The following is a 12,831-nucleotide window of genomic DNA, read 5'->3' as shown; positions in this document are numbered from 1 at the left end:
ATATTTGAGGTTTGTGATGTAGCAGGTTTAGGAAACAAGAGAAAAACTTTGGATGAGAGAATTTGAAGATATTCCTGAGCAATGATGCAAGCTCTGAGGACCAGTGATTTAGACCACAGGTACTAACACTCACCTGTCGTGGGCCCAGTACGTGAGATAAGGGTGCCCTGCCCACCCAGCCACCCCCTTCCACCTGTCTGAGTTCTCAGATATGACCACCTGAATGTGCCGCAGACATGTCTAACTCATTAGGCTCAACCCAAACTCTCTCCCCCTTCACCCCATCAGAACAAGCAAGCTACTTCTCTTGACTCATCACTAGTTTTCTGGCCCAGAAGCCTGGGAGATAGGATCAGTAACAGCATCGTGCTGAGCCGAGCCCGAGGCGAAAGGAAAATCGGAACTCTAAATCCTGTTTTTACTTAAAATTTTGATATTTTGTTCATCTTGAATTCTTTGTTATTCATTTAGATTTTTAAAAAAGATTTTATTGTTTTATTGATTGATTGATTGATTGATTGAGAGAGGGGAAGGGAAGGAGAAAGAGAGGGAAAGAAACATCAATATGAGAGAGAAACATTGATTGGTTGCCTCTTGTACATGCCCAGACTGGGGACCAAACCCCGGCATGTGCCCTGACCAGGGATCGAATCGGTGACCCTCCACTTTGTGGAATGATGCCCAACCAACTGAGCCACACAGGTCAGGGCTAGGCTAGATTTTTAAAGATATTTCATTAAAACACTGTTTATTAAATAAATTCAATATATTTTAAACCCTATTCAATAATACTTATTTCTTTATCTTGATTACTGAGATTTTGGGGCCTTCTGAAATTTTGTGCCTGAGTTGAACGCCTCACTCACCTCACCCTAATCTTGGTCATGGAGTCCTCAGTGAGCATTTGTCACCAGAACTGTATAAGGACAAGAAGGCAATTCACCACAGTGGTTAGGAGTGTAGTCCTAGAGTCCTACTGCCTGAGTTCAAAGCCCAGCTCCACTACTATGTGACCTGTGGATGGGCCATTTCACTTCTCTGTGTGACGGGAGGGGCAAGGGTGCCTCCTCCACGGGGCTATTGGGAGGGTTATGTGAAATGCCACAGCAAACGCTGCGTCCTACCTAGAGTTTAGCAGTGTTTTCAATAAATGTTTGTTATCGTTTTTCTTTTTAAGATTTTATTTATTTACTTTTAGAGAGAAGGGAAGGGAGAGAGAACAAGAGGGAGGAAAACATCAATGTGTGGTTGCCACTCATGCACCCCCTACTGGGGACCTGGCCCGCAATCCAGGCATGTGTCCTGACTGGGACTCGAACCGGCTGCTCAGTCCACCGAGCCACACCAGCCAGGGCTGCTATCGTTGTTATTATTATAATTAGGCCCCTCATCCAGTGCTCGCCACAACATGACTGCCCTGTGAGCAGAAATGACCCCAACTGGAGTTTCAAAGATACCAGGATCGCCCAAACTCCACCAGCTGCGAACTCCCAGCTTCTTGGCAAATCCTGCTGCCCTCGGAGGAATCAAAGGGTCCGAATGCAGAACACAAGAGGCAAACAGACAAGCACCAACATCTTCCTGGAGGCCCAGGGGCTACAGTCAGTGTCCTCACTCTTTCCATGAAATAAAGCTGCTAACCGACCAAGGCATGTGAAGCATTGACATGAATATCTCAGACTGCTCCTTGCCAGGGGCCAAGACAACATAACTGAGCAAAAGACCTTGAGCCATGAAGTGCCCTGACCTAGACTGGCTCAGCGGTATTTTTAGCCTCTGTGCACTGTTTCCATCACCTGTGCTGGGCTTTAAGCTGGAAAAGAGGGGAGGGAGGCCTGGGGAAGGCATGAGGGATGTTTCTCACAGCAGCCAGTGGGGGCAGGGGCTCGCACACTATTTCTGAGTTCCGTTACGCAAGCCAGCTTCATGGGTGTGCAACCTGTGTAGTGACACAGGTGTCCAAACTTGAAAGGACCTCACACTTGGTTTAATGACCTGTGTTCGCCATCTTAAAATTCTTAACCATTTTAAACAAGGGATCCCCACATTTTCATTTCTCTCTGAGCCCTGCAAATTACATAGCCCATTCTGGCTGTACACAGGCCAAGAGAGCCAAGTGAAGGAATGGGGCTGGTACCCACCCAGCAGGGGTGCCTTCCTGCAGGGGGTGCAGGACAGGCCAAAGCTACTATCATGAGGCACGAATCCCCAGACTTTGAGGGAAACAAAACTTATTTGGAACCTCCTGTCTGCCCCTTCCTCAAATACGGGGATGAGATGCAAGAGAGCCTGGTAAATTGTTGAGAGCCATGTCCTGCTTTGCTAAAAACTTTCCCCAGCTACCTATTTCAAACAGTCCACAGATCATTCTCTGCCAATATCATTTTCTTGTCTTTGTGGTACTTTTTGCTTTCTGAAATTCATGTTATTTTCATGTTGGTCAGCTGGCCCTCTCCTCTAGGTTAGAATGTAAGGTTGTGCTTTCTGCTGTTGGCATGTTCCTCACTGAATTTTTTTAATTATTAAATTTATTGAGGTAACATTGATTAATAACATGCATTTCAGGTGTACAACATTACATTTCGATATCTGTATACTCTATTGCCTGATCACCACCCAAAGTCTGCTTTCCTCCCGTTTCCTCTCACTGAATATTTGTTGGGTGGAGGAAGGTTCACCTTTATGGAGTGCTTACTTTTTGCTGATGGTTTCACCTGCGTCTTCTCATTCCACGCTCCTCCTGTGTGCCCCGCCTGCGCCCGTCTGCGAGGACAGGAGGGAAAGAGTTCCAGGTCCTGCCAGAGGAGGAGGTTTGGGAAGTGGGAAGGCCCCGAAATGGTGGAGAAGAGAGGGTGAGAGCCAGGTGGGAAGTGGAGGGTGTGTCTTCAGGGACCAGGTGTCGCTCGGGAGCGCGGGGTGGGGGGGGGGGCGGGGGGTGTCCCCCTGCTCCAATAAAAAGCCCAGAGGATTCTTGAATTCGGGAATGACACCGTGAAAACAATGACTGGACAAGATTCTTCTTGCCGCAGCGCTGGGTCGTGTGGGTGGAAAGGGACAGAGATTGAGAGACCTCGTGGGAGGTAGCTGCGCCTTTGAGGCCCAGCCCTGGGAACAGCTTGCGGGGAGGTGGACCCTGGGAGTGGGCGAGGGGGCGGCTCCCGGGTGGCGAGGGGGCAGAGAGGCCGGTGCACCAAAGGCGGGCCGGGACCGGTCCAGACCCACTCTGGGCGCGGCGAGTCGGCACACCAGGGCAGATGTTCTCGCCGCCGCTCCGGGCGCAGGCCCGCACTTGCAAGTCCGGGACCAGGGACTTGAAAGGGCCCGGCGCGCCGCCCAGACCTGCCTCTCGGGGCGTCACCGCGGCGCTTTAGGCGGGAGCTGAAGGAAAATCTCCTCTGCCTGGGGGAGTGCGGGGGAGGAGGGAGGCCCACCGCAGACCCCGAGTGCAGCTGGGGAAAACCTGGGGGAGTGGGAAGGGCAAAGGCCTCCCAGGTGGGGGCCGACAGTTTAAGGCAGCCTGCGCTCCCTGAGCCCCATAGTGTAAGAAAGCGTCACCGGCCCCATCCGCTTCTGGACTTTCTCCGTGTCAGGCGCTTTACTTGCTTGCATGTCGCCTAGATTGCAAAGGCCTTTTATGTTTCCCGTTTGGCAGACGTAGGAAACTTGCCCCAGTTGACAAAGGACGTGCGAAAGGATTCGGAACCAGGCTCACTATGCTGCCTCTGTGGCTGTAAGGATTGGGATGGTGAAAGGAACTCAGCATTTTCCGAGCTCCTACTCTCAGTGTGTAAAAGTTTCCATACATTGCTTCGTTTAGTACCACCGCTTTGGGAGTAGTCGCTATCAAACGTCCCCATTTAAGGACGAGGCCATCGAAATAAGGGAGCTATTTTCTCTTTGAACGTGCCCACGGTCTCACAGGTGAGACCGAACCAGGACAGGCTCACTCCAGAGCACCCTTTAACCACTGCGATGAGCCACGCGGTTTTCAAACTGCTGTCCTGATTATTACCCCTGCGGTTGAGCCCGCGCTTGGGTCACGACCCGAGTGAGGGTGGAACGGAGGTCACTGGGCGCCGGGCCGGCTCCAGCCCGGGCCAAACCATACCCTGGTGGCTCGAAGGCGGGGCCCCAAACTCCCCGCCCCTCACCTGCTGGCCCCGCCCCCCGATCGGACCAATAAACTGCTCCGCGGGGGCGGGCTCAGGTGAGGAGGAGATGTGGGCGGGGCCTGGCGCGTGAGTGGCAGGCGCGGCCTGCGGGTGGGGTCGAGCGGGCGTGCGCAGTCGGCTCCGCCTCTCGGGCCTCGCAGTGTAGCCGGGAGGCCCTGGGGCGGCCCGAGCGGTGGCGGCGCTGGGGAGGGCGGGGCGGCCGGGGGCCGGGGCGGGGCCACGTTCCAGCCCCGCGTCCCGCTCCGATGGCCGCCCCCGGCTCCCTGCGCTGCCCCCTCTCCCCCGGGCCGCGCCCCGGGGCCCCGCACTGACGGCCCATGGCGCCGCCCGCCGCCCGCCTCGCCCTGCTCTCCGCCGCCGCGCTCACGCTGGCGGCCCGGCCGGCGCCCAGCCCTGGTCCCGGCCCCCGACCCGGTGAGTGAGTGACCCCCGACACCAGCCCAGTGCAGGACCCGCCCGTGGGGCCCGCCTGGGGGGCCCCGTCCCCTCGCCACTACCTTCCGGGACTCCCTCTCCAAGCCCCTCGGCGACGCCCCTCGGGCCAAGCCAGCACCCCGCCTCAGGACTCGGGACTCCCCCCAGGCCCCTCAGCAACGCCCGCGGCCGGGTTGGTGCCCACCTGCCTCAGCACCTGGGAGCCCCTCTCTGCTCAGATCCTCCCGTGACCCCCTCGCCAGACTTCCCAGCGACGCCCCCGGGGCTGGGACGTCTCTGTCCCAGGACCCGGGGTCCCAGCTCAAGTTCCTGAGCGCCTCCCCCGGGCAGGGACGCCCCCTCGGCTTCTGTACGCCCTGGGATCCCGTCCTTCAGTCCCTCAGCGACCCTCCTCGGTCCGGGACGCCCCCCCCCCCCGCCTCGAGACGTTGCACCCCCTCCCCAAGCCACTCAGCGACACCCCCTCCCGGGACAGGATCCCCTCCACCAGCCCCACGACGGCGCCCCCGCGCCCCCTGCACCCGCGGGGACCCCAGCGCCTCGCTCGGGACGGGTGCGGACGGGAGAGGAGCGGCTGCCCGGCTCCGCTGGCCCAAGGCCGTAACTTCTGCCTGGCGAGGAAACGAGTTGACGTGCCCGCTCGGCAGGAGGCAGGTCCGGGTCCCGGGACGACCCGCTGGGCTCAGCTGGACCGCCCCTCCTACCCCTCGGGGCCGCTTTGAACTGCCCGGTGACTGGGTGCCGGTCCTGTTCGGAAGGAGGGAGGAAGGACGGACGGAGTGATGGGGAACTACAGAGCTTAGGGTGCTCATCCTGAGGGTGCGATCAGCGCCCCGTTTCCCGGGTAGCCCCGCCCTTTGAATAGGGTCTCCCGCTCCCCAGGCCAAGGCCAAGGCCAGGTCTTCCCGAGGAGGGGCCCTGGACCAGGATGGAAGCTGGGACTTTGCTTAGCGTCCATACACATCCTTCCTTGTAGCAGGAACTCTCCAAGTTCAAGACCGGGCAAGAAGGCCCAGTTGTATTTCTCTGCAGGTCGTTTGGGTGTCGAGAATCGGGCTTTAGTGGGAAAGAAGGCAAGAGTTCATTGCTGGTTTGGGTTTGCCCGAGTATGAAGACCAGCTCTGGGTTCTCCACCCAAAGTCGCAAGCTGTGTTCGAAAGACAGGATTTTGCTGCTGCTGAAAGAAAACTCAGAGTTGCGTTGTTTACTTACCGGCTGGGATCAGTGAAAAAGAGAGGACTTGGTGTTGTCACGTACAGGGTGACTTTGGGCCATGCCTCCAGCTCTCTGAGCCCCCCTTTCCTCCTCTGCAAAGGGGGAATAATGATAACTCCCTTGCAGGGTGTTGTGACGATTAAGTGATACACTGCAGGTACACACCCACATACAGAAGGCAGTCAATAAACATTTTAATAATACTTTTTATAGCGCTTCACAGTTCACCAAGTGCTAGACACCTTATTTGCCCTGAGAATGCTCTGAGCTTCCAGTCTGATTAATCCCTGTAAAAGGCAAAGCTTGGCTTTAGTTCAGTAGAAGGGGTTGGTTGGTTGTGGGGGGGGGGGTCTCTAAGTACTGTAAATCTTCAGCTTAAGAAGTGGTTTCTGAGTGATTGGTGGTGGCCTTCTAGGGGACCTCTACACAAACTTCTACACAAGTTTGATCATTTCTACTGGTTGCCGTATGTGAGGAATGAAGGAGGAACTTTCTGAGAGCCAAGATGTGTCAACATAACTGTAACCTAGTAACCCCTTAGCACCAGTTTGCCATCTGTGTGGTCAGGATTTGATGTCTGCGGAGGAGAGAGACGTATACTGGTGGAAATGAACGGGTTCACTGCTGGAAGGGGCAGAGCAATCGCTCTGAAAAGTGCTCAGTGAGACGACACTCTGCTTACACTTGTTGGAAGGTGGCGTCCTTTCCCCAGGCACCTTTGCTTTCCTAGGAAGGGCCAAATGCAGCAGCCCTTACATAGTTTGGGCCTCAGACGTTGGTCTGCTTTTATCTGGGAGTCTGAGGTAGGGACAGCTAAATAACCATTGTGAAAGGATGTATGATAAATGGCCCAAAATCCCAGTTCATTGAGCCTCATCAGCTCTTTTTTTCCTCCTCTGGTAAATCAGTGTTTTTGTGACCTTTCCTCTTTAGTTCCAGAAAGCAATTTTAAGAAGATACCATGTTGTCTTAAGCATCACAGCCTACCTAGAGTCTACCCACTGGTTCTTAAAATCCTCTCCAATTAGAAAAAAAAAAAGTTTTATTCTGATGATATGCCAAACTTGCCATTTTATATTTTTTGATACTGTAATTTTCTCTAGAATTTTGTGGATGGAAAAAATTATTTCAGTACTTACATTCTGTACAATTTTGTAATATTTAAATTACTGGTGGTTTGCATTTTTGAATGCTGACTTTATAGAAACAGTTAGCTCATTCCCCACCAATGCTACTTCTAATTACGGTGTGTAGCCAACCCCAAATGATCTTCCTTCTCCTCTCCATTCTTCCTTTAAGATTCTCTCCTTCCTTCACAACTGATAGGAGGAAGATAGAGATTAATGGTGGAATCTAGACTCCCTTTGAAGCAGGAAAGAAGTCAGGGCCATGGAGCTCATGGGTTTCTCAAAGTGAGCTCCCATCTGGAATTTACTGACCTGCAGGGAGAACCAAGAGGTAGGAAGAACAGAGAAGCCTGGGCGGACTTTGGCTATCTGAGTTTTCTGTCAAAGGCAAACGACCTGCTTGGGTATTTCACTACATTTGACTCTCAGGTGTGTAGCAACAGAGTTTCCCAACTCGGGTTACACAGGCCGTGAACGGCCTTCTATAGCTGATGCTCATTCTCCTCTAACTCCTCATCTACAATTCATCCCATTAGCCAGCAGTGTATCTGGCCGTGAAACCTATCTGTCCTGTTAACAGTGAGAGTTTCATACTGTATAGAGAGCCCTGTCCTTCTTGGGGACTTCATTAATGGTAATCGGATTACCTGTATGCAACACAGGGGCTGAGAGGAGTGAAGTGGGCTGACACGCTTGCCAGTCAGTCACGTTTATTCTTTGACTATTTTAAGAAACACAAAGCTGTCAAAACTCACCTGGTATCAAAGAAGCCTGGTCTTTTTGTGGAAATTTGGCTTGGCCCCTAGACAAAGCTGTTTAATTTTGAGATATACAGTGAGGCCTTTTATAGATCTTAACACAAAAAGTAGTTCCATTTATTCTCGTTACTAATAAACAGCAAATTGGTGCACTTAATATAGATATTATTAAATATGTATGATTTAGCACAGTTGGATCAACAGCAATTAATAATGAAGATAAAATATGTTGCTTTAAATAATTTCCTAATACAGATTAGAGATTTTTGGTAATGGGCAATATACCAACTTTAGTCTCGAATTTTTGAGCCTATAGTCCCGTCTGAGGCACCAGGTCAGGTGTTAGCAAATATTTTCGTAAAGGGCCAAACTAAATAATTTGGGCTTTGTGAGCCACATACCCCCTCTGGTGCAATTACCCAACTCTGACTGTGTAGAGCAGAACAGCCCTAGACAAAATGTAAATGAGTCGGCACGGCTGGATTCTAATAAAACTTTATGGACACTGAAATTTGAATTTCATGTCATTTTTATGTCACACAAATTGTTCTTTTGATGGTTTTCAACCATTTAAAGGTTTGAAAACCATTCTTAGCTCACGGGGCTGTACGAAAACAGGCACTGGGCCAGGTTTGGCCCACAGGCTGTGCGTTGCCAAGTTCTGCGGTAGGTCCCTATGTATTGATTTTTTTCACTGGTCTGGAAAGGTGACAAGGAGGTTTGACTTGGTGAATGAATGAACCTTTTACTGTTAACTAACTTTAAAAGACATATGGGAGAAATAATTAAAATGGTAAATTTTATGTTACGTACATTTTACCAAAAAATTTTTAGAAAGATACATGTTGGGCGGGGCGGGGGAAGCTCATGCGCATGTATTTGGATCTTTAAAAAGACCTTTAAAAAATGCTTTACAAAGAAACTCAGTCTGGTTCAGTGTTCACTACATAAGGAAAATAGTGCCTGCCTTGGAACTGGCCCACGATTTGTTCAGCTATGCAGATGTTGCTTGGAACCAACCGTTGAGAGATCTGTTTCTCAGAGAAAGCCCAGGGAGCAGGTGGCACCAGCCCTGAGACTTAGGAAAACAGCCATGAAAAAAAAGAAAGAAGAAGAAAACAAATTTCTGTGACTTTCCTGAACAGTTGAATTTTATTTCCATGGTTCTATTGTCATTTTTAAAGTGGCCTTTAAAAGACAACAATGTGCTTAGCGTGGCTGGTTATTTTGTTTTAATTAAAACATTTTTGAAAAAAACAAAATGAAACATTCAAACATACCAACTTGATTGTGTTTGTGCTGTGGAACAGTTAATACAAAACACTTGAGAGAGGGCGGGAGTTTGGGTCTGTAGCTTCTTTTCTGAGTTTTTGCCTCCTGAATAAGGACAGCAGAGGAGGAAGTGAATGTGTCCCTTAGAAAACTACCTATACAGGTTTAGAAGTGAGATTTGCTCAAGGCCCTGTTCCTGGCTGGCTCACTCTGCAGTCCCTGAGAACAATAATTGACATTCCTTCCATATTCTGTTAGACCTTGAGACTCCAGCTGGAACGTGGAAGTATTAGTCTAGGAGGAAAAGCCTGTTTTTCTCTCTCTCTCTCTTTCTCTCTTTCTGACTCTCTCTCTCTCTCTCTCTCTCTCTCTCTCTCTCTCTCTCTCTGTCTCGTCTTCAGTGTCTTCCTGTCAAGATGGCAGGACTTCTCCAGACATCACCTCTGAGATATTATCCTGGATTCGGACTGAAAGGGGAAAGGAAGGAGGCCAGTGGAAAAATGTCATAAGAGTATTTATACTACTCAAAGATAGCCACTCTAGAGAAACTTGCCTTCTCCTCCTCTAAGGAGGTGTCCATCCTTGCCCTGCTTTTTTTTTAAATTATTGATTTTAGAATAAGGGAGAAAGAGAGCAAGAGCGAGCAAGAGAGAGACATTGATTTGTCATTCCACTTATTTATGCACTCATTGGTTGATTCTTGTATGTGCCCTGACTGGGGATCGAACCCACAATCTTGGCATATCAGTACAATGCTCTAACCAACTGAGCTACCCAGCCAGGGTTCCCCCCACTACTTTTAATCTTCTTTCTAGGTAAGCATCTCCCTAGCCTGAACTTGTACCGGTTTGAAGAGGAATAAAGTTGGGTTCTAGGAAGCATCTAGCAGACAAAAGATTTTAGGCCACCTCACAGGCAAGGTTACCTCTCTCCCACCCAGTGATAACAGGACCCACTCAGGGCTGCCCTTCTGCAGGGCCCAGTGTCTAGTTTCTTTTGCCACTGGTTTAATCCCTGACAAAGCATTAAACTTTTATTGTTCAATTTACCACAAGGGCGGAGCCTTGCTTCTAGTGGGCTGAGGCTGCAGCCACTTCCAAACTCGAGTGTCACAGCACATTAGCAACTTCAGGGTTTTGAGGGCTGGATTTCTTTCAGTTTGGTCAGATTCTTGGTTAGAACCAGAACATTATACTCAAAGTCTGAAAGCTAGCAAATAGTAAAAACAGCTTAGGCAACTTTTAACGATGATTCAAAATAGTTGCTGCATCAGCATTTAGGACTCACTCTACATGGTTTCCTCCCAAACATATGTTAAATGGCTCTCCATGTTCCTTGGTGTCCTAAAATTGGATGAAAATATGGCAACTAAGTAGTTCTCTTCTAGAATAGTAGGGTTTGTTAACCAATGCCATCACAGTATGTAAATTACTTGCTGCTGCTCAATCTATAAAAATTCATCTTCAAAGAAAATTATTGGGCTGGTAAAAATATTTTTAATAATGACCACAGAAGCCATATTTGTTTCTCTTTGATGTTCTTCTGAAGACCCTTCTGGTTTTAATCAGATTGTTCCCACATAAAGTACAGTGGAAATCTACAATAATAAAATCCCTATTCCTATTTCTGTGGGGAAATAAACAGGATGGGGACTGTCCTTTTAAGGGGCTTTCCCCTTCCCTTTCCCCAGACTCAAAGCCTCTATTACTGGTGGGTGTTTTGGCATCAGTTAAGGGCCTTCAATCCTTCCCTCCCTCCATGTTTTGCTCTTTCATTAAAGTGTTTCTGTTGTCTAATTATATCCTTTCAATCAAATTAGAGACTGCAGCATCTGGTGAGGGCCGTAACTGCTGCCATCTGCACCTCGTATATACAGGCCTTTTCAGCTGAGAATCACTCAACTTCCAAATGGCAGGAAGAGATTTGGAAAAAGTTGAGTTGGAAGGGAGGTTAACTTAAAAGGAACGTCTTCAAAGGCTGGGTGCGACGCCCTGCTTGCTGTGTGATGCGTGCACTGCCATGCGGAGCTTCATTGGCTTGGCTCACCGAAGATTCTTCTTAAGCACTTCTGGCAGCTGAAGGGTTTCTGATGGTCTTCGCTGCAGTGACTAGGCCTTCTCATCCTTGTTAGGGGCTTGAAGGGACCTGGGGCGAGTTGAAAATCTCTCCCTTGAGAAGAATCGTTTGTTATCTGACCGCTGGTAAATGGATATGACGCTTTCTGTTTACTTGACCATTTCTTCTAATTAAGTGGTTTCAACTAGTGGAGGTTTTGTTCCATGGGGACATTTGGCAATATCTGGAGACATTTTTGGTGGTCACAGCTCAGGGTAGGGTGGGATGTGTTACTGGCGTCTAGCCGGTAGAGGCCAGGGATAGCGCTAAACATCCTGGAATGCACAGGACAGCCCCACAGCAAAGAATTATCCTGCTCAAAATGTCAGTAGTGCTGAGGTCGAGAAACCCTGTCCCAACTGTATTGTTCTTTTGTCCTTCCCTTCCCTTTGTCCCAAGAGTAGGCAACTCTGTTCAATATCGTATTTTTATTCAAGAAAGTGATTCTTCATTATCTGTATTAAAGCTCACTAAGCATTTTTGTAAACAGTGTTTCGGAAATCTTGATGGAATTAGGAGATCTGTGATTCACTCTCTGTTTCTACTGCTAGACTAAGATTGCCAGATTAAATACAGGACACTTAGTTAAATTTGAATTCCAGATAAACAGTGAATCATTTTTTTGTAAAAGTCTGTCTCATACAATGAATACTTCAATATCTTAAAAAGCAATTCTTTGTTTATCTGAAATTCAAATTTAACCGGGCATCCTGTATTTTCATTTGCAAAATCCGGCAACCCTAGTCTACATCCATGAAACATTACACGAAACTTTAAACTTTTGACTGTCAAATCACACTGCTGGCCACCGCTGCCCTTATTACTCTGGGTGGCTAGAGATGACCGCACTGCTTGTTCTTGCTTACAGGTCATTGCTACCACTGAGTCTTTCCTTCTGCTCCAAACCGACTCCCTGGTCAGCACTTGGAAACGTGCCACTTAAGTCATTTTTATCTTGAGACCAACTAATAAGTGCTTATCAATTGCCTACTACCTGCCCAACATCTCTGATTAGGACTCATCCCTGTGCCATTTCATAGAAGACTACAACTCTGTTGCTTCAGGTTTTGCTTTAAAGACATGAAGATATGCTATGTACCTGGCAGTCAGCTCCCCACCCAAGAACTCTTGTATTATTTGGCCATCTCATCCCAACTGAGGGAAGCTGAGTAGCCCAGAGGCTGGCTTCCATGGAACATTGGCTGCCCTCCAGGACACCATTATTGGAGAAATTTCTAGCCATCTGAATTTAAAAATAGAGCACAGACAATAGTGATAGAACTTGCCCAGAAGCTGGATTATGTCAGTTTATTTGATCTCCTTTTGGACTGATGGAGAGTTTCAGATGGTGTGAAATAGGGTTGCTCTGGAGATGGCGAAGCAAAGTGTAGATCTGAGCCACGCATCTCCTGCTTAAGCAAACTCAGAATGTAAAAATGTGTACTCATTTCAAAGGTGTTGATTGTTCCCTACTACAAGTGGCTTCACCATAGGCTTTTTTTTTTTTTTAAATAGAAGATTCCCCTGGTTTAAATAGCAAGTATTTTACTTTTCAAATACTTGATTTGCATAAACTTCCCTAGGTAAGTCATGATTACTAGCCTAGAGACACAATTTGGTAGGAAATGGGGCACTCTGAATATGTCTGTAAATGGGTTTTTTTCCACCCTCCAGCTCCCCATGCACCTGCTTCCCTCATTAAGCAAACGTTTGCCAGGCGTGTTCTGTGTGGTCTGT

At 48.9% G+C, this 12,831-nt stretch overlaps 1 protein-coding gene across 2 annotated transcripts in view; it reads left to right on the top strand.

Annotated features, from left to right (window-relative positions):
* The first annotated feature begins 4,371 nt into the window (after positions 1-4,371).
* Positions 4,372-12,831, top strand: part of KREMEN1 (kringle containing transmembrane protein 1) — a 54,130-nt gene continuing 45,670 nt past the window's right edge. The window contains exon 1 of one of the 2 annotated variants that reach the window (XM_053927795.2): positions 4,372-4,586. In XM_053927795.2, coding sequence (XP_053783770.1) covers positions 4,490-4,586 — 97 coding nt within the window. In that variant the 5' untranslated portion in view covers positions 4,372-4,489. The remainder of the gene's footprint in view (positions 4,587-12,831) is intronic. The other variant, XM_053927796.2, reaches the window with a different exon arrangement.

Source organism: Desmodus rotundus, chromosome 7 (assembly GCF_022682495.2).
Source record: "Desmodus rotundus isolate HL8 chromosome 7, HLdesRot8A.1, whole genome shotgun sequence".
NCBI classification, from domain to species: domain Eukaryota; kingdom Metazoa; phylum Chordata; class Mammalia; order Chiroptera; family Phyllostomidae; genus Desmodus; species Desmodus rotundus.
This window is presented reverse-complemented; position numbering and strand designations above follow the sequence as displayed.